Genomic DNA, 23,007 nt, shown 5'->3' with positions numbered 1-23,007 from the left:
CAATGTTGGGTCACATATTTACCTACCTGTGAACTTGCTGGAATTTTGCTCAGGTTGCCAGGTCTTTACTGGAATGGCTGACCTCATTTGTTTGAGTCATTTTGGTGGGGCATACTGCTCATGCGAACGATCAGCCAGAGTGATGTCTGGTTAATGGGTTTTCAAACTGAGAAAATTGTTTGTAGGTGCATTGAAATACCACATGCAATGATTAAAAAAAACAAAACAATTCTTCAAAGTAAACTATTGAATTTGAGGTGAATACTACAAGCTTGTTTAAAAAATGTGGGGTAAATACACCAAAAAATTAGCAAAATCATTAAAGTCCATGCACTGAAAAACACACATTAGTTATTTATCTCATGGTAGAGGCAGTCAATATTTTAGAAACTTAAAAATGAACAATGAGGGGAACTCTGCACTGGCTAGTAAATTAAAGGGATACAATGTATCTGTGTGGAAGTGTTCTGCCTTTTGGCCTCATGCACATTGGCTTGTGAATTTATGCTGCATTCTGTGCCAGAACTTGCTAGAAAAAATGCCTCTGTCGATACTTTAACAGCATTTATGCGTGTATTTATGCATGCGTATCGTGATTATAGGCATAAGAGTGTAAAGTCATTCTGTTGGTTGGCATATTCATTTGTTCTAACCACTAGCATATAAATTTACATGCATACATGTGCGCATATGCTGGTACGTGCGTAAATTATGCTCATGTGCTTCTCTGCAAACATGGGGCATAAATGCCTGTGTCTGCATAGCCACTTTAAATAACATGCAGCTGCATTCATGGGCAAAAAAACCCACCAGATGCCCCTAAGATGGCATTTTTTCTGCATGAGTCCTTGAGTGCAGAAATGTAAATAAATTGTAACACTTCACTAGAAGGAGATTGGAAGGCATACTAAGGATGATTTCATAGTTTCACAATTTTTCTCTTTGGCTTCATTCATAGAAAAATCTTCCTCTGGTATGGTGTTAGCCTGTGAAAAAAAAATTATAAAAGAATGTAAACATAACACTATATTTAAGTGCAATATATGACAAAACAACACGCTTGTTAAATAATGCATTTTTTTTCAGTGAATTGACTAATTTGAAGATAAATACCTCATGAGTAATTTTAAGGCAAAATTTCACATGGTATTTATCTCTGAGGGCCGGTTCACACCACAATTTCTGTGTTCAGGATGCTTTCCTGCATGCACATTTTTTATGCATTCCCGTGCTTTTTTTTTTTGCTTTTTTTTCTCTCCTTCATCTCAAATGAGGACATGTGCATTGCGTTTTTGATGCATTTTGCTGTGTTTCAGGCATGGCCGGATCTAGGGTGGTGCTGGGGTGGGTTATGCCCCCCCCAGATTTTAGTTGTGCCCCTCCAAAGTCAACCCTAACCTGCCACTATACTGTCCTAGCCTGACACTCTACTGTCCTTGACTGACACTATACTGATCTCAGTTATGCGTTGTGTGGGGAGGAGGAGCTCTGCTGCCTGTGCCCAGGCTGTGTGCAGTGCAGGGATGGGAGAAGGAGCTGTGCCCCTGTCCTCAGTCCTACCAACAGTGACCCCTGTCATCTACCCTGCCAGCAGTGACCCCTATCTTCCACCCTGCTGACCCCCTATCCTCTTCCCCCCTGACATTTTTTTCTGCACCCCCACATTGGACAGCCTAGATCTGGCCTTGGTTTCAGATGTATTCCATGCAGAAAAAAATGGCTCATGTTCTACATTTGTTGACTGCACTAGTGTGAGTTAAGGTCCTTGAAATCCATGTTAAACACTGCCCATATGTTTTTGATGCAGAATAAAAATGCACTGGACTGCATCTAGTGTGAAACAGCCCTTAGTGAATCGACCCCTCAGTGTCAAAAAGCATTGATGATGATGAAGAGATTTGTGAACATGCTTGTGACAGACAGACAAAAATGGCTGTGTTGGCTGTTGTGTGACCAGGGAGGGTATGATGACTTTGATGCTGAAAAGAACAGGTGGTGGTAGTGGATGGCAGTGGGCCTAGTGTGCACTGGCTAGATATGTGCGGCTTGTTTCGTTCTGAATCAAAATTTTGATGAAATTTTTGTTATTCAGACATTCTGATGTATCTGAATCTCCGAATGACAAAAGTAATGAATATCAACGAATCCAAAAGAACTAATAACAATGCAAACAAAATGAATTTGTTTCATTCAGATGTTTTGAAGCATTCGAATGAAAGGAATGATGCAAATTCATTGCTAATAGCTGGTTGTTAAGGAACCGGCTGGCTGTTGCATCCTTAATGACCATGACTCATCTGTTGTCAGCTGGATTCCCTGCTGTCAGCAGAATGTAAAAAAACTAATGCGGGTTACAAAAAATAAAATAACGTGCAACACCCCCCCCCCCCAATCCATACTAGGCCCTTCAGGTGTGGTGTGTATTTTAATGGGAACGCCACGCCAAAATAAAAAATAGCGTGGGGTCCCCATACTCATCCACATGGGGGGCAGAATCTGGGGGCCCCCTTGTTAAAGGTGGCTTCCAGATTCTGATAAGGCCCATGCCCGCAGATCTCCACAACCATCTGGAAAGGGTTTTGGGGAAGTGGCCCTTGTCCCAATCAACAGTCCCCCTGCCCCAAAGCAGCCCCCCCCCATGCTGAGGGCATGCAGTCTGGTATAGTTCAGGAGGGGTGGCAATCTCTCTTCTGGTAGGGATTGGTGGGAGGAGCTCCCCCATACTGTGTTTTAGTTTTGTTTACATTCTGCTGACAGCAGGGAATCCTGTTGACAGCAGATGAGTTATGGTTATTAAGGACGCCGTGACTGGCTTGCTGTCCCGCTCCTTAACAACCTTCTATTCTGTATTCAGAATTTTGATTGATATTTGATTCTGAAAATTTGGAATTGGTTAAAAAAAAATACATGAAACTAAGTGATTTTCAAAAATGAATCAATGAAACAAAATCAGTAACATAACAAATCTATCCAAAACAAAACAAATTTTTCCGTTCTGCACATGTCTAGCACCGGTCTGGGCAGGCAGTGTCTGAGGTGCAAAGCACCGTTGCAGGCAGCACAGCACAGGAGGTGCACAAACAGGCCAACAGGCCAATTTGCTCTAGAGGACAAAAGGAATGGAAGGGGGACACTGTTCAAATGGTATATATTTTTTTTTATGTGGGCTGCATATGACTAGGGCTGTAACTAATTTTTATTATAACATAGATTCCAGATCCTATCTTATAAGCTCCTCCCACTTTTAAACACCATTTGTCCTCACCTAAAATTACGCTCTGCCCCCTACCCTGCCCTTACTCCATTCACAATCTTAGGAATTCCAATTTCCAAAAAGGCACGTGTAGTGCAGTCTTTGTGGTTAGCCTCGCTGTTAACATGGGTTCCAATCCCATAATATAGCAAGCAGCCAGGCAAAGGGTATTTTCAGCTGGGTGTGTTAAATTCCACAGTCCTCAGACAGTAATCTAGATAGTGTTTTTTTTTGTTGTTTTAGTTGTTTTGTAGAACTGGGATAGGGAGTGGGAAAAGCTTTGGAATATCCAGAACTAAACAACTTGAATGAGGACACTATCTTGAAAAGGTAGCAACAACTTTAGCACAGGGGGGCTTCCTCTATGGTGCAGCCCTAATAGCAGGTCTGGAACAGTCCCTCTATCAAGAAGGGCTGTACAGGCAACGGTCTTGCTCTCTCAGGATTCTCTGAGGCCTACTCACTGTGATTCAGTCAGTCTGAAGGCCTCATTCACTTCAACTTGCTCTGACACAAGTTATCCCAGGAATAGCCTCTTTAGATTTTGCCCTGGTGTTCCTGTGACTTTGGGGGTGATTCTTCTCCTTGGTGAGATAGAATCATCCAGAACTTCTTAAGGCTTCTCCTAAACCTTGGAAGGTTTAACAGCTTTTCCAGGGTGGGTCAATCTCCAGCAGTCAAAGGACCCAACTACTCTCTGCTCTATTCCTTATATACCTCTCTCAGCCTTCTGCTGGTCATTTTATCTGAGTAGGGATTGGTTGAGGCTGTATACAGGGCCATCTCAGACTTTACCCTCTCCACCCACTATGTTCCAGAGATTTCTGAAAAGACAGGGAGAGATAGGTAAGCCTGCAGCTGCAGAACCCAGAGTAGGCAAATCACAATCACATCTCCCTTACTACAGCAGAGCCCAAAATCTAAATTTGCCTCACTTCTAGCACCCAACTAGGAGAGTTATGCATATCTATAGGAACTACAAAAATACTTTATTTATGCAGTTGGTGTTTTATATTAATCATGTACTGTAGGTGTTGTATATGGGTAGTTACACAAATTGCAGTTTTGACTTTTTGGTATCATATCCAGCTGTAAGAATACTATACTGAAGGGGAGACTGGAGCGCTGGTAGAAACGTGGGAGATGATAGAAGAGAAGGGGAACAGACGTTGCTTAGGAGATCCACTACTGCCAATAGTTTGAAGTATATCTTTAAAAAGATAGTGACCCATAAAAAAGGAGATTTGTAAAGAGTTCTGGTAATTGTAAGGGAGGGACCACGCAGATACAACTTACCCAATGTTTTACAAGCTTGAAGACATGGTAAAGAATCAAGGAAAACCTTTATTCCTAGGGCTGCCGTTAGAAATAGCAGCCATTTAATGACTTCTCTCACATCCCGCAGAAGTATTGTGACTATACTTCCAGCTTTACTTTAACTTATTTTCCTAATATATTACAGCTTATTGTAAATCCAAGGGGAAAGACATTTTACATCATGAAGAAGATGCCAACAACTATTGGAACTGAGAACTATGCAGAAGTCCTCGTACATGGGGAATTATCTGGTATATCTTTCATCCAGACCTCATCACTTCTGGAAGAGGTAGGATATTGAGTAAGCTTTCAAGGCTTGTCTTTTGTTTACGGCAGTTCATTGGTTAATAAAGTGGGACATTCTTACCAAGACTTTAAGAAACCTTGTATACAAAGGTGTTCCTAGAGTCGTGTAATGTTTTTTTTGGCTAGTGTAGGAATTGGTTCAAACTCCTGTCATTTTTTTTCTTGCTTTCTGCCTCCCATTGAGGAGATTTCCCTTCACTTCTGGAAAAACGGGAAGAGAGGGAAGCTCAACAAATTGGGGGGACATCCCCTCATAGACAGCCAGAACAGGTATCAGTATTGAAAGATTTACCCTTTCCTGTTTTGGTGACGATTGTAACATTTTTAATTTCCCATCTCTTTATGGTTTGTTGAAAATGTTCAGGTGGGGGTTTCAGGCTTGAAATTTAATACAAGAGGACCTTGCCACTAGTAATGAAACAACCTGTACACCTGTGGTCTTTAATAATTAGAGGTCTGTACTAGGCTGTAAGTTATATTGCCTAAATAAGGTACAGTGTATTTTCTGTACTTACAGTATAATTCACAATTAGAAGAAGCGGCGCACAGCTGTATATGCGACCATGCCTAGGCACCCTCCATTCTTATAGCCTTGAAAGAGCCAGTCAGGACTTTGACATCATCGGAGGAGGCATATCCAACCTACTCCTACTTCTGATTAGCCGGTTACTTTAGGGATGTCATCAGGGAACTGAATCTTAAGAATAGGACTGCTTGGTGATATCTTGCGCCTCCTTTTGTTGTGGCTGCCGCGTAGTCAAACATGCTTAGGTGGAAAAAAGCTTTCCTAGATAAAAGGGTAACTACATAGTGTCTACTGAAAGTGTTATATCATTCACAACTTAGTTGGCTAGCACTGTTTGAAGGATAAGGTTGTCATTGTCAGAGTTTACAGAAAACAATGCTGACTGATTTGCTGAAACAAATTCTTATTGCTACATTGCACATGAGAGTTTTCTTAAAACAGGAGGAAACCTCATGTTACCCTTTTGATCACAAATAAAAAAAAAAAATAAACCGTGTATTCCTAAAGTTGGATAGTGGGTGAGGCCATGCAATTGCTGCTGTACAGCACAGATACAGCCTTAACCAGCGGTACTGCATCTGCATGTTCAGGTGTGCTATTGCACACCGCGTGTTTCAGGGTGCAGTTTAACCAGTTGGCCTGCAGAGGATTTACCCCCCTTCCTGACCAGGGCATTTTTTGTGATACAGCGCTATATTACTTTAACTGACAATTGTGCGGTTATGCAAGGCTGCACCCAAATTAAATTTATGTCCTTTTTTTCCCACAAATAGAGATTTCTTTCGGTGGTATTTAATAGCCTTTTTTATTTTTTGCGCTATAAATAAAAAGACAATTTTGAGAAAAAAAACAATATTTTTGACTTTTTGCTATTAAACGTGTCCAGTAAAACAAATTTAAAAAAATAAAATGTCATCATAAATTTAGGCCAACATGTACAGTATTCTGCTGCTTGTCTTCGTTAAAACAAAATCCCAATACGTGTAAATTAATTAGTTTACTTAAAAGATTTAGAGCACTTACATATGGCGTTTATATATACTGGAATTTTTTTTTTTTTTTAATAGCGATCAGTGACTTGTAGCAGGACTACCGGACTGCGGTGGGCATTCTAACACTGGGGGGGAACTGACTTGGTGTCACTAATATCCCCAGTGGCACCAATACAGTGATCAGTGCTAATAAAAAGCACTGACACTGTACTAAAGGCACTGGGCATGAAGGGGTTAACATCTGGGGCAATCAAAGGGTTAACTGTGTGCTGTTTCACTATGGGGGATGTGTGCACTTCACTGTAAGCACACTGCTTTGTATGGCTCTGCTATGTAGAGCTATACAAAGCAGTGTATAGCAGCTGACAGGGGAAAGATCTGTATTGTTTACATACAGGTCTCTCCCCCGTCGGAGATACTTGGAGATCACCCTGTGATTTTGCGCAGCCGTGCTGCCCTGTAGCAGTATTTCTGCTATAGGGTGGCACAGATCTGGTTAAGAATGAATTGCAAAGCACATATGCAGTGCATGACTGTGCATTATAAACCATGGTATGAATAAGTGATACAATCCTTTTCATACATTTCTGTTGCATTTTTTGTTTTCCATCATTTCCTTCCATTTTCTATAAAGCTGAAGGGAATGGGGGAAGAGGAATTGGCATCATGTTGATAACGCTTTGTAAGGAAATTTCTTCTTTACCTATTACTTGTTTCAACTCTGTTACTGCTACTCATAGTTACCCGCACTCCAAAATACTGCAGCTCAATGTCTACCCTGAGCTTTTCCTAAATATTCTATGGACAAGCAGCCACTCTGGTTATTAGGCAGATGGCACAAAGGCATCACAGTAGCTATGGAAGAAACAACACTATCTGTCCATTAAAGGGACAGTAGTGTACCCACTCCCAAGATTTTGTGGCATAGAACCATCCCTGGAGATTCCAGGTTACAGTTTTTTCAGACCTCTCAGTTGAGGAAAGTTGGCAGTGAACCCCTGGGTTATCTCTCTGGTACTGCTATCTTAAAGTATTGATGTTGATGTAAATGTTCTGTTCCTAGGCAGGCAGCTTCTACACTCCAGAGGATCTCCATGGTCTCCTTGGCTTGTAGTGTAATGTATGAAAAAATGGAAACTGAAGCAATACACCACTGCTAATAGGTCCTAATTCAACTTTATTTCTATAAAAGTCAGACATTCAGATCTCCTAGGCAGTCAGTGATATACTGACAGCGGTAGTAACTCTCTAACCAAAGTAATCACCATCCAAATGTGGAGTGTTGATGCCCATTGGCAGATTGCCTGTTTTCTGTGTCATTGTCAATAACCATTGGACCTATATTGCTCAGTAACTAAATTAGAATTAATGTGGATTACTGCCAGCATCCTTTTAAATACTTGTTAAGAGACCTTTTCTGTGGTGTTATGTGATTCAAGCCATGCACCTTCATTTGAAATGTGCAAGGTTCTGTATCTGCAATCATTTTATACCTTTTTGTTAATTTTTAGTGAACAAAGTTCCTTTTTTGTTTTGAGCTTCCTTTGGCGTCACTCCATAACTTCATATTACACTTCTTGCAAACCAGCAAACATTTACTCTTTAATTGAAGGTTTACAGTTTCACAGTGATGGAAACTGGTCTCATGTGAAACTAAGGCATTAACAGTGTTCATTTTTATTTTATATAAAATTTCTCAGCTATCATTTTATTAATTATCATCCTAATTCTATCTATGATGTAAACATTGAATTTTGTCATCTGTAATTATATTTAATCAGTGAGACACTTGCATTGAAGTGGGTTATGTCTGTGGCTAGGTCTGTTATTAATAGGGGTATTTTATTACCAGCTATTGGTGTCGCCATAGTCTAGCGTTGACTCTCGTCTGTTACTAAGACAGCCCAATAAACAAGTGTGTGGAAATCCTAACTAATGAATGGTATGCACAACAGTCCTCTCCAGGAACACATCTCCCCATGGTTATTACTCAAAGTTTCATAATAGATGCTGAGCCCAAAGCAAATATTTACTCATCTGATTGTTTCATACAAGCATATCTTTTTAAGATAAATGAAAAAATACCTTTTAATCTATCTACAGCAGCCTCTCTAGATATTCTAGATACAGGTTGTGAGTTACAGGGACCAGTCAAGGGCTCAAGCTGGGGAAATATAAATTTAAACAATTTTATGGAAGTATTAAGAAACAACAAATTTAATTGGGCGGTGAACTCCTAATGCTATCCAGGGTGCAGAACTTTGTAAATGTACCTGTGGCCAAACTATGCAAAGTAAATTATTACCATTTCCCGAACATCTGTAAAAGCACTTTAAAACAAACCCTAATTCACCTTTTGTAGTTACACGCATTGTAGAGAAATTGTTTTTCAATTTTAAAACAAAGACGATTAAAGCTGAATTGAACCCAAAACCAAAAATGTAACATATTGCAGCTTACCAATCATTAGATGTGCTGGCTGCATTTGATTTCTTTTTTAGGATTTTTTTCCCTCCATTTTCACCTGGTGAAATTACAGATGTAAATCTTTTATTGTATGGAAATAATTTAACCATTTTGCTGCCATAAGTCATACATTTCACTGTATGTTATGCGTTGGTAGCAGCAGGAGGGTTTTACAAACTATGTCTGTAATTCTGACAAGCCGACTTGTAGCTGTTCGACTTACCTTTGTTCCAGGACTGGGAAGGGAAGTGTTTGTCCTGCTGCTGGAAAACAGTGTTCTATACTGTATGTAGCTGACAGCAGCGCTCTATACTGTATGTAGCTTACATACAATTTATACAGCTTTCACAGCCACTGCATCTATTAGTGAAGTAAATAATTTGGACCAGCTTGGAGTTCTGCTGTAAGGCATGGCATGTTGGGTATCCATTTTTTTTTTTGGTGCAACCTCATCTTTTATTATATTCTCAAAAAAGAAAAAGAATGGTAATATGTTGCACTTGTGTGCCCTAAAATAACTAACTATAGTGAAATTATGTGTTTGATAAACCATTGCACTAAAATCTTGTCACTTAAAAAAAATTAAAGTACCACCATTTCAGGATCTCAGCTTGCCGGAAATATTAGGTAATCTTCAGGTTTAAAATGTTTTATTTAAAAATGTGAGCAGTGAAATGTTTAATGTCCATAGGCTGGCACAGGTGTACATTTTAAAGTATCTATTAGCATTCCCTTATTGCTTTCTTTGCCCAATTGTATATTTCCACAAAGTCTTTTTCCTCAACCTGAAGCTAAAGCCTTTTTTCTTAGCCTGTGACGTCATCACATGGGCTGATAGATTAGGTATTCGGTTTAATAGGAAGCCTTGCCTTAAAAAAAAAAAACTCATCTTGTAGAGTCTAGGTTTTTTTTTTTTTTTTTTATATATTATACATTTTAGCTTGGGGTGATTAGAATGCATCGGGTAGTTGTTGCTGACAGTTTATTTAAAAGTTGCCTTATAATTGCAACACTATACTGCTTCATCCTGTGCACCCAAAACGCTGCAAGTCCTCACTCACCACAGGGTATTAAAATTCAGCTTTTCAGCCAAACTTCCAGCCAGTGGGTACATCTTTTGACATCCAAGGATATGATTGATTGGGAAGTATTTTAGATACAGCCTTGCTTTCCCTGCACTTGTTTGCTTGACCAGGGCAAATATGACATTACAAGGAAATAAAAATGTAAACTTTTAAAACAAATACAAAAAGTAATTCTGTAAATTATAAAATAAAAACTTAAAAAACTAGTGATTGCGGGTGACAGAATGCTTGGTCTGGACCAGTTTTTAGCATGTAGTACTATCATAGGTCGTGTTTCTGCCCTTTTTGTCTTGTTTCAGAGACCGTTGTCCTCCTCCCTTCTTCCTTAGGACCTAATCTGCATGTTCTCAGCAGCACTCCATAGGCATTCCCTATCACATTGTCAGTATGGCTGCTGGAAACCCAACCTTTTATAGTGTGAGGGCTGGCTTATCCAAATGCTCCTCTTGGCCTTTATAAGCCGCTAGACATAAGTTCATTACTGGTTGTTATGGTGGTGAATTTGCACATTTGTTTGGTTGAGCTGGTTTCACTTCAGTCTCATGATTGACAAGAATTAAGTGCTGTAAATTATTTCAGACTCTAATTTTCAATGTAAAATGCAAATACTTGACTGGCTTATGCTATTTGAAATAAAGCAATGATAACATTCGCATATTTACTATACAAGCATACTAAAGGCCTCCAAATTTCAGTTATTTATTGGATGCTATTGTGAATTTCACAATGGTCATTATTTGGTAATAGCCATATGAGTATTAAAATCTCCTTCTTTTAATTAATGAGTGTGACTATCTGCAAAGTGCAGTAAACTGTCAGATTTTTCTGTAATCAGACTAACAAAAGATAAAATCTTGTTGCTGTGTGTTACTGTGTGTTGTCTTTTGAATGCATTCTGTTGTTAAATTTGTTAAAGCTTATTAACTTGGAAAATGAGGGGATTAGTGATAATGTACAAATTATCACTACTTGTACCAGCCAGGTTTCAGATTACTTTTCTCACATAATACAAATGTTCTGACTTTTGCAAATGGTAACAGCAGTTTAAATCAATGTTTTTTGCCCTTGCCTTATTGAGTAAACTGGTTAGTTTAGTTTAATAAAGTCTTTTGCATCAGAAAAAAAATAATTGCCCCAGTATAGATGCCAGGCAGTCAAATAGCATTTCGCTACCTTCTGTTTTAAAATAAACAAAAGCAACCAAAAACAGTACACTGGAATTTCTGGGCATTCTTCTCCTTTTACAGAGTGAAAACATATGTATGTATCTGTGTGTGTAATAAAAAAAAATATATATATATATATATATATATAATTGTGTGTGTGTGTGTGTGTAAATGTTTTTTGTTTTTTTGCATTAAAGCTTTATCGGAATTTCTTTTTAATCCGGACCTGTAGTTGGTAGTGCTGATCTCGAGTTCTCAAGGCCCTGTATAATGTCGTAACTAAGAATTTTCTTTCGAATTTCACACCATTATTGGGTTGCAGCAAATCAGACGATTTTCGTGCAGCCATCAAATTTGAGTGATTGGGAATGTTGGAAAATAAAAAAAAATGAATGAATTTCTAATCAATGATGGGAAAATCGTGTGAAAAATATAATAAAAAAGGAAATGAGCATGAGTTGTGACCTGGAAATTAAAAAAGATTCCCCGCCACGCAAAATTCTTTTCTTTAGCAACGAGCTGAAATTGAAGGCTTGGTTGGTCTCTTCTAATGAAAATTCATTCGGAATTTGACCCATGTATGGCCTACATTAGACCCCTTTTTTTGAATTCCAAGGACTTGTTCCTGAATCTGTCAATGCCAGCACCATACTGGGAACTCTTCCCTCACTGCACTCATTCCGTCATTCCCTGGCCACTGTGCCTCAGACTTATGGGTGATGAGTTTTAAACTAGATGAGGGCAGAGTCTGATGGAGAACTAAGTGATTAGCTCCCTATCAGGTCCACTTTACTTTTGATTGACAGTGCATAGCAGTGGGCAGATTTTTGGAATCCACTCACTGCTGTGTGCTGTCAACAGGCAAGGCAGACCTGATGGGGAACTTGTCTCACCTGGCTACAGCAGGCATGAATTTGAGTTGTCAGGTGGCCAGAGCCTGGTGGGGAGCTCTGATACAAGTTCCTCATCAGTTCTACCCTGTTTATGATTGACAGCGGATGGCAGTGGGTGTATTCCAAAGCCACTATTTGACAGAATAGCGGTCATGGAATCTTTCCACTGTCATTGCAAATGCAGACCTGATGGGGACTAGTGTTTCAGAATTCCCCATTGGGATCCGTCCGCAGTCAGTTTAGTGTGATGTGCCTCATTGGTTGCTAAGACGTGGGGAGCCTTTGTCCTAGCAACCAATCAAGTAAAACCCAAACATATTAGCAATGAACACACAGCCCCCCCCCCCCTCCACCTGTACACCAGCTTTGAGCTGCTCTTAATTATCACCAGCTTGCTCATCTGTGTGTCTGGTGGATTACAATTACTGGTACATGAACAGATTACTTATGGTTGTGATTGGCCCACAGCAATGACTTGGCACCTGGCTACCTGTACCGTGTGATTAGCTGTAGCCAATCACAGATTACATCCTTAAGAAAGCTGTTCATGAATGTTAACCCATTCATGACAGCTAAAACTATTGCTTTTACAGTGCTCACCACTGTAAAAACAATAGCCATATTAAAAAAACTGAACTGCTCTGATGAATGATGAATGTGTAAAAAAAGAAAAGTTTAAAAAATTGAATAAAGGAAAAAAAAAATTTTTTTTTTTTTTTTTTTGCATACTGTCACCAGCCAGTATCCCTGATCACCACCACACTAGTCATATGATGCTACTGCACTGAATAGGTCACTCAATAAAATTTAGTTTTTTTCACAATTTTAACAATTTCTTACTTTTCCAAAAACCTGTGACAAAAAAATTACAACTTTAAAAAGCTCGCCATGCCTCTTACTAAATACCTTGGACTGTCTGCTTTCCAAAAAGGGGTCATTTGTGAGGTATTTGTACTGTCCTGGCATTTTAGAGCTTCAAGAAATGAGACAAAATTGATCCATTTTTAAAGGATAAATTCACCTTTCAGGGTGTAACATGAAAGTATGGCCTTGTGGGGCTCCTCTTTGACAGCTAGTGGGGGATTTTCTCCCTCCTCAATAGCTGTCGAATTTAAAAAAGAATAAAACCATAGCCGTGCGGGTCTCCGCCCTCCCGGCCAAATCACTCATTTTCAGTGTTCTGTGAATGAGAACACTACAAGTTCTGGCAGCCTTTGCAGCTGTCGGCATGTAGTTTTCAATTGCCCCTTAAAGTAGCACAGTGCTGAATAGCAAAAAATGGCCTGGTCATGAAGGGGGTAACAATGTGTTTTGCTGTGGCTGTTGCAACACCACCTAGAACTTGTCATCTAAAATTGTTAATTTGTTGCACAGAAAATGCACCAGTATATACACCACACAACTAATATATTTCCCTTTTGTTAATCCCCCCCCCCCACCTCCTTCCCCCTTTAAGGTTATGCTCATGCTGTCAGAGTTTGCAGCCTACTTGTCTGTCTGGCTCTAATACTGTATATATCCTGCATGGTATTGTGTTCGTGTGATCTTACTGTAGCCTGACTTGCACACATGGTGGTTGATTTACTAAAGGAAAATGGACTATGCACTCTGCAAGTGTAGTTGCGCTCTTTTTAGTAAATGTAATGTGGTAAACCGTCACTTTGTAAAGAATAGCCAAGCACGTGCAAAAAAATGTAAAAAAAAAAAAAAGTATTTTTGTTTGCACATGATTGTATGATGGAAATCCACAGCGCTTTACTGCATTTACCAAACTCTAGAGAAATCGAGTGCAACTGCACTTCCAAAGTGCACAGTCTATTCTTTAGTAAATCCACTCCACTGGAGCATGGGAAGGAGGTTGCACTGCACATATCATGCTATCAGGCTTGCACTTGCAGGGTGAAAATCCTGATGAATCTAGCTGCTGGAGATTATATAAATCTCAGATTAAGGTTGTTGACCAAAGCTGTAGGATTTAAAGTGAAAGGTTAAAGTTGATTTAGTTCCCTAGAAAGCATTAAAGATTAACTCAGGACAAATATTAAAATACAAAAAACCAATATTAGTCATTATGTATTCATAAAAAAACTATATTTGAAAATACAACCAATGTAGTACCTGTAATTGTCTGAGTATCATCTTCGCGTAATACGGACTAGGAGCCAGTCAAATGTGCAGCATGGAACATGCTAACAGAAGGAAAGAGTAGTGTGAGCTGAGGGGTAAGGCACTACTGCTCAGCCGCTGTCCAAGCACAGGCTGGGATCAATGAGGTGACCAATCTTTATTGCTTTGCTGCAGCAGAGAAGACGGGTCATTTCCTGGGTGTACAGTCTAGCAGGACTATGTAAATCTCAGGACTGAATAGACATAAATACATTTTTAACAGATAAAGAAGTGGTGTATGATTTAACTGTTGGCTGTTTAAGTGGAGTTTAAAATAACTTTATTTGTTGTTTAAAATTGCTTTTATAGCAACACAGAAAAATGTCAAATACATATAATGTCAAATACATATAATGAAATGATCCAATTCAGAGCGACTCAATGTTGATGATTTAGTTTGTTGATGATTGCTCAGTTCTCGATCTTCAATCTGCAGAGAGCCGGTGAGATGCTCTGCCCTTCTGGTGCTCAGTTGAACGCTGTGCTGTGGAGGGGAGCGGGAGCAGCTGTCTCAGCCTCTCAGAAGCTCTTTGAGTGGGTGAGCCAATGTCAGGGCAGGAACGCTGGAATGGGCAGGCAGGCCTATGGTACGGTCACGCTGCGACTGACGACAGCCACTACCCACAGACCAGAGTCCCTCAGGGCGCGGAGTCTAAGCCCCAGGCTACCCTTCACCAGGGCCCCTGATGGTGGGGATGGACTTGACGCAGCCTGAGACCAGGTCGCGGCCCCCGAGCGACCCCAGCTGCGATAACGACTGCCGCCAATGGCGTACAGCTGGTGGGAGCTAGATGGGAACACGAGTAGAGTAGTCAGACAAGCCGGGTCAATAACAACGGAGCAGACAGTACTAGACGGTAGGCAAAGAATACTCAGGTCACGGGCCGGGTTCAGCAACGGGAGGTCAGTTAAAGGGTTAACGCAGAGAGTAGTCTTGTCCAAGCCGAGTCGGTTACTAGGAGAGCAATGGGAACAACACAAGAGCTTGCAACAGGGCAACATACAGGACACAAGTGCAGCGCACACTTGCAGACAGGAGGTTTAAATGTGCTCAACCACACCCTTCTGAGGAGGAGCCGCAGAAGCCTGAAGGCATAAAGGTTCCCACCATGCTTTGCAGAAAACCAAGATGGATGCCAGCTCATGGAGATGCACAAGCTCTGAAGAAAGGTAGGACCTTGACAGCCAACTGCCAGTCCAGGCATTGGGGTCGATCCTAACCGCTGCGAAAATGGCTCATAGGGTGCAGAACTAAGTGCGCTCATGTGATCCATAGGAGAGGTATAGCTAAAATAGCTTTGTCTATACTTCTCATTTTAAGATCTAATTAATTACAGTATCCTTCACAGAATTCTTTATGGGTTGGAAGTTAGAGTATGTCTAAGGGCACAATATTTTATTTATTTATTTTTTATAGTGTAAGGAAGGTTAGAACCCATGGCAGGTTTTTAAAGCTTTCTGCATCCTTGTTAGGGAGGTTTATCCTCTATAATTTGTATACAGGGACAAAAATGTGCTTAAGATATGTACAGTTGTGTTCAAAATAATAGCAGTCAGACATCACTAACCTGATCAATCACTGTTTTTGGTAGAAATGTTATTTCTAAATGGCAAATAATTTACTAGCAGGTGTAGTAGAGTAATAGAAATCCAACAGACCCAACAGTCATGACATGCATGCTGCTGATACTGTGTAATTGAATCACTAATTGAAAGCGGCATGTTCAAAATAATAGCAGTGTGGAGTTCTATTAGTGAGGTCATTCATTGTTTGAAAAACAGGTGGCAATTATTGCCCTTATTTAAGGAAGGAAGGCAGCAAATGTTGTACATGCTGGTTACAGTGCATTTCTCTCTGAAATTCTGAGGAAAATGGGTCGTTCCAGACATTGTTCAGAAGAACAGCATACCTTGATTAAAAAGTTGATTGGAGAGGGGAAAACATATAAAGAAGTGCAGAAAATGATAGGTTGCTCAGCTAAAATGATCGCAAATGCTTTAAAATGGCAACCAAAACCTGAAAGACGTGGAAGAAAGCGAAAAACTACCATTTGAATGGATAGAAGAATAGCCAAAATGGCAAGGACTCGGCCAACAATCAGCTCCAGGAAAATCAAAGAAGGTCTAAAGTTAAATGAGTACTGTTACAATTAGAAGATGCCTATGTGAAGCCAAGCTATCTGCAAGAAGCCCCCGCAAAGTCCCACTGTTGAAAAAAAGACATGTGCTGAAGAGGTTACAATTAGCCAAAGAGCACATTGACTGGCCTAAAGAGAAATGTCGCAACATTTTGTGGACTGATGAAAGTAAGATTGTTCTTTTTGGGTCTAGTGGCCGGAGACAGTTTGTCAGACGACCCCCAAACACTGAATTCAAGCCACAGTACACTGTGAAGACAGTGAAGCATGGTTGCGCAAGCATCATGATATGGTGATGTTTCTCATACTACGGTGTTGGGCCTATTTATCGCATACCAGGGATCATGGATCAGTTTGAATACATCGGAATACTTGAAGAGGTCATGCTGCCTTATGCTGAAGAGGAAATGCCCTTGAAATGGGTTTTCCAACAAGACAATGACCCCAAGCACACCAGTAAACGTGCAACATCTTGGTTCCAGACCAACAAGATTGACGTTATGGAGTGGCCATCCCAATCCCCGGATCTTAATCCAATAGAATACGTGTGGGGTGACATCAAAAATGCAAACCAAGAAATAGAGAAGAACTGTAGTCCAATCATCCTGGGCTGGAATACCTGTTCACAGGTGCCAGAAGTTGGTTGACTCCATGCAACACAGATGTACAGCAGTTCTCAGAAACAGTGCTTATACAACTAAATATTAATTAAGTGATTCAAAGGAAAACAAAATCTTCAAACATTTTTCAGTTTATATAGTGAATGTTTGAGTTTGTAAAGAAGAATACAAACACTGCTATTTTTTTGAACAGTCTAATATTCACTTTTCTTAATTTTTTTAGAGGAACAACACAAATTTGATATATTTTCTTCATGTTTTGATTTGGAATAGAATGTGTAGTGTTCCCAATGCATTTGTGTGTATGTAAATAAAAGCTATTAGAAGGATTTTAAGCTTTATTCACTTTTTTCAACACACTATTATTTTGAACACAACTGTATATTGGATAAATTAATATCTATTTATATAATAATATCTGGAGGTGGTTCCTTAGCTCCCCGTGTTGTAGAAAAAGTTTGGTTGTATAATGCATGTCTTTTTTCCATCAGGTTTTGATGCCTACCCTTTTTCAGAAGTATCCCAAGGCCCCAGCCAGTGTCATTTCACAAGACATGGCGCATCATGTGGAGACTCTGAAGAACAAGATACTCATAGTGAAAGGACTTCTGTCTGGAAACACCATTTTGCCTCTGCCTAGCAAAATTGCCACAAAAGAATTAAACCAGCTGTGTCCAATGAAAAAGTAAGATAATATTTTCTATTTTTGATTAGGGTCAAGTTTTGTTCTTCACTGCTGTTGATAAACTTCTTTATCCTCTGAGTTGATTGAAAGCTGTTGTTTTTGGCCTAAGTGAGCTTTCTATTTACAGGGGTTGGACAAAATTATGGAAACGCCAGGTAAAAGAACAAAATCGTTCCCTAATATGGTTTTGAACCACCTTTTGGCATCCAAAACAGCCTGAATTCTTCTGAGTATTAACAAAAAGTATTAATAAAAAGTCTTGGATGTTGAATAATGGAATCTGATACCACTCTTTATGCAAAAATTCTTCCAGTTCTCGCAGAGATACCAGAGACTTAAAACAATCCCTCTCCAAAATTGACCATAGTGGCTTTATGATATTTGGGTCCGGTGACTGGCACCCAGGGAAGGTGTGAGACTTCATCTGCATGCTCGTCAAACCACGATTTGACAACACCAGCTGTATGAATCAGAGTATTATTGTCTTGGTAAAGAGCACTGTCTTCAAGAAACAATGTCTGCCCAATGTGGTGCACATGGTCAGCCAAAATTTGTACATAGTTGCTGGCAGTGACTCTACCTTTCAAGATGAGGATGGGGCTGCATGATACCAAGATATGGCTGCCCAAACCATGATTATGCCATCAGCATGCTTTACCATTTGCACAAGAGAGTCCTGGCCATTAGCTTGGGATGGTGTTTGCCGCAAGTAAACATTTCTGGTGGTTGGGTGCAGTATGAAGCTTGATTCTTCAGACCATATTACAGTCTTCTATTGATCGATCGTGCACGATTTATAGGTGTTGCACCACTCTCTTCTCTTCTGAGCGTTAATATCAGTCACTAGTGGTTTGGCAATTGCAGCTCACCCATGAATGTTTTGCTTATGGAGTTCCCTCTGCACAGTTTTTGGATTTTGGAAGACTGAGATTGAGCTCTGCAGTCACTTCTGCAGCAGTTGATTTCCGGGTCACAATCCTGCGCAATGTCCTTTTTGTCTCTTTCGGTCAGTTGACTGCGCTTATGCTTTTAAAACTACTCTTTCCTGGAAGCTGAATATGTCGTCATAACTTTTTATACTGTACCTCACGAAATTGCAAATTGGCAAATTTAGCCACAGAGGCAGCAGCTAAGCGGACGCCAACAATTTGCCCTCTTTGAAACTTAGTAAGCGCTGACATGACTCCATATCACTAGCAGCGCATGTAGTGAATGATGAAAATAAGGCTTCCCACCTGTTAGCTAGGTATCTCATCACACAGCAAAATAAAAGAATGTTACATCATTTCCCCTTTCAATGCGAAACATGTGGTCCCTTTCACACCTGCAAATCTTGTAGCATTTTCATATTTTTGTCCAACCCCTGTATGTCTTAAAAGAATCTCCTAGAAAGCAAGATCTACCGTATTTTTCGCCATATAAGACGCTCCGGAATATAAGACGCACCCAATTTTAAAGGAGGAAAATCTAGAAAAAAAAGATTCTGAACCCAATACATATAGTAATTCATCCCCCATATAGTAATTCATCCCCCATATAGTAATTCATCCCCCATAGTAATTCATTCCCCATATTGTGTCAATTCACTTACCTTTGCTCCGCGCGTTCCGGTCTTCAGGGCGGACTGTGAGAGGAGAGGAGTTCGTCACGCTGCCCCGCCTACATCCTGTCCGCCCCGTAGTTTGCCCATTGCTGATCCACAAGCAGAGGGGGTGATGACGTCAGCGCGCACCGCCGGGTGTACCAAGATGGCCGACCGCTCCAGAGATAGGCCAAAGCCGCGGCCTTTCCTACGGCCGTGGCCGCGCCTCACGGATTCTCTCTCTATTCATCGTATAAGACGCACCAACTTTTTCCCCCTAGTTTTGGGGAAGAAAAAGTGCGTCTTATACGGCGAAAAATACGGTAAATCAAATCACTAAAATTTCATACAAGCATGCAATAGCCATGTTGCTGCAAATTGTATTGTTTTTCTAAATATGTTTAAATATTGAGCTTTCAATAAAAGAATAACCTGGTATTCTGGTACTTCTGCATTTCCCCTTTATTAACACACACCCCTGTTAAAGATTATATACAGCTGCACCAACACACATTATGCAGGCATGGTTCTGAGCAATGATGTGTAGTCAATGCTGGAGCGAGCACATGTAGACCAGAAGTGACTGTACTATATAAGAAGAGATTAGCAGCATTGACTTGTAATAAGAATAACAAATAGGACAAGGGGGCACTCTTTACATCTGAAGGAAAAGGAAATATAATCTCCAAACACAGAAAGTTTTCTTGACAGTGAAAGCTGTGAAAATGTTGAATAGACTCCCTCAAGAGTTGGTTCTGGCCAACTCCGTGGATTGCTTTAAAAAAGGCCTGGATTCTTTCTTGGATACACAGAATGTAACTGGTTACTAACATTCATAGGTAAAGTTGATCCAGGGAATATCCGATTGCCTCTCAGGGGATCAGAAAGGATTTTTTTTCCCTGCAGGAGCAAATTGCATCATGCTTTGCTGGGTTTCTTTTTGCCTTCCTCTGGATCATCTGTGGGTATAGGATTATAACTTTTTTTTTTAAACTGGATGGACTTTTGTCTTTTTTCAGCCAGACTAACTATGTAACTATGTAAATAGTGAAAAGAGTGATTGTTTATGAAAAGCTGTGTTTAGGAAACAAAAAGTAATCCAGTTGGGGTTTAGATCTCAGAGAACTTAAAAGGGACCAGAACTCAAAGAAATATTTTATTTATAAAATCTAGCTCTGCCCACTGCCTTCTGGAATCACTATCTCTGTTGCTGCATCCCTCCCACTGTGACCTGCAGTGTCTTGGAGGGGGAGCATGTGAGACACATATAAAGAGTATTTGATCCTGTCAGGAAAAGTAAAAGGAGTTTTTGGTTTAATTATGTTTTTTCATCACATAGTAAGTAGATTTAGACTTGTCAAACAGGAACCATTAGTTGTACTTGTAAGGCAATATTGCCTCTGACTGTTAGTCACAGGATGTTTAGATTGAGATTTGATGATGTCACTATTGTGCTGCTCACTGTTTTCCTTGCTAGAGGCTCTGACATATAAACAAAACCCTGTCTCTACCTAAATTGGCACCTTCGCCTAGAGACTAAGTGTAGGTCAAGGTATGTTAAATCAATAATGGGGAAAATATCAGCTGCAGGGAACCTATTGGCAAAAGGTCCTTTGCCCGCTGCATATCCTTTTTGTTTTTGGGGCAATTTACCACTCCTAGGATCACTTTAAATATCGTTCCTTCTCCCACTTGAAGGCATATTGTAGCCCTTTGTATAGTAAAATCATATACAACACTCTTTTTCCTTTACTGAACTGATATAGAGCTTTTTCCAATTCCCAGTATTCGTCACCTTGTTCATTGTTACTTCCTATATTTAAACTGCCATTTCCTGGATCTCTCATACCTATGTAGCGTCAAGCCTCTGGAGCAGATACACATACACCTCTCAGCATTCTCTTGTGGCTATAGCTATTCCCTCCAGGTCTCCTTGCAGAAAGTCTCCAGTAGTGATGAAATACTCTGCCTCTGTTGCATTGTTGTTCCCAAGTCCTCAATTAGGTAGTCCCTGCACTCCAATAGGGGAACCCTTTGCAGTCTCTCTGCAGTACAGAGATCCCTCTTGGGCAACCCTAGTATCTATGTCTAGCTCTTGCTTGGTTCAGCCTAGAATTTAAGTTGGCCATATGCTGTTATTACCCCCCCACCCCCCTTCCTTCTGTCCTTCTGGGTGGGTCATTGTATTCTGACAGTGGCTTCCACCACTGCCAGACTACGATTATTGGCAGTTGATTTGCTGCAGCCACTGCTTAAGGAAAATTTTCCAACATGTCCCTTTGGTAGAAGTCGATCAAATGATAGACTTCTGTTGAGCAGAAATGACCACACATTGATTGCAATTTGACCAGTACCTGCCAAATCGACCTAATTACAACCAGTGTATGACCAGCTTTAAGGTTTAGATCTACTGCCAATATTTTTGCCTTTTGGACTCTGGTATATTGTCCACACTCATCTAGAATCCGCTTAGCCTAGTGATAGCGCTAGTTTAGGTGTAATGCCAGGACTGGGGATTTGTCTAGGGTGTTGGGCAGTAGTAAAATCCATTTATAAACCCATTTTGTTGGATTTGTTCTTTAATGTCCAAAAATGATAATTTTATGTGTACAGTATCTGAGCTTTTCTACTGGATATTGATTGTTTCAGTAGACAATAAAATTTGCTGATTATACATATCCTGCACCTGACCCATACTGCAATAATTAGGCCAGTAATTTATTCTACCTTAGGGCTTCATATGCTCCAGCTGTATTGTATTCACAAACACTTATCATGCGGTAACAGGTTTGATAAGCTTGAACAAAGATAGTTGTTTGGTTCAGGATGTATGCGAGTGGTTTGTGATGCATATGTTTTTTTCATAGGGAAAACTACATTGACAGAGGAGCTCTTCATGCATTTGAATCTATGCTTATCAAATGGTCCTATCAGGTGCGAGATGTCATAGAAACTGATTCCTCACAGCCTCTTATAAAAGGTCTTAATCCAGGACCTTTATCAGAACTTGATTTCTGGAAAGCAAGACGAAATAATCTTTATGGGATTTATGAGCAGGTAGGTAAAGTACCGTACTTATGAGATTGCTGTTTAGTTGTCCTAATAGATAAAGTTGTCTGGTTTTACACCAGTTACTCAGTGGCAATATTTACTTTTAATTATATTTAATTCAAATTTATTTTCTTGAAAACTGACTTTTACACTTATGAAAGAAGTCTTTCATTAAGGTTTTACTGGAATAAGTACAGCAGGAAGAAATTAAATAGTATATATTAACAAGATAGTATACTGTATGCATAAAGTGCTCAGCATACATGAGTACATGCCAACAGATTTGTCAGAAAACCTTTACCTTCCTTTCACAATCAACATTTTCTATGGTACAATATACTCCAAAATACTCCCACAAATGCGAGCCATTGATTGCAAACAAGAATTGTTAATTTGCACACACAAAAAAAAATTTTTTTCTTAAATTCAAGACTATTTTGAAAAAATGAATTCACCCCAATGAAAGTCTTAGGAGCAAAGCTAAATTTTAGACAAAATCCTAATTAACAAGAATTCAACTACAGGTAAGTCTAATTATTCATTAAACAGGTGTCCAGCAGACAGTTGATTATAAAAGGGCATTACTTAACAAAAAAAAACCCCTCCCAGTTCATGCTGTCAGCAATGGCACCACATGGTAGAGAAATGTCACAAGAAATGTGAAAGCTACAAGAAGATCAGCAAAGCTTTACTTATCAATCAGAATACTGTAGCAAAAGTGATTTGAAAATTTAACAAAGATGGAACTACAGGGATCTCAG

The 23,007-nt window shown here is 39.8% G+C and overlaps 1 protein-coding gene across 1 annotated transcript in view; it reads left to right on the top strand.

Moving 5' to 3' along the window:
- DNAH11 (dynein axonemal heavy chain 11) overlaps positions 1-23,007 on the top strand; it is a 363,722-nt gene that overhangs the window by 5,277 nt on the left and 335,438 nt on the right. Inside the window, exons 3-5 of the mRNA XM_089673152.1 lie at positions 4,716-4,859; positions 17,420-17,613; positions 22,063-22,252. Coding sequence (XP_089529278.1) covers positions 4,716-4,859; positions 17,420-17,613; positions 22,063-22,252 — 528 coding nt within the window. The remainder of the gene's footprint in view (positions 1-4,715; positions 4,860-17,419; positions 17,614-22,062; positions 22,253-23,007) is intronic.

Source organism: Staurois parvus, unplaced genomic scaffold (assembly GCF_062004578.1).
Source record: "Staurois parvus isolate SC_StPar_1 unplaced genomic scaffold, SC_StPar_1.0 ptg000136l, whole genome shotgun sequence".
NCBI lineage: Eukaryota > Metazoa > Chordata > Amphibia > Anura > Ranidae > Staurois > Staurois parvus.
Note: the sequence above shows the minus strand (reverse complement) of the source record. Positions and strands in the feature narration are given on the sequence as shown.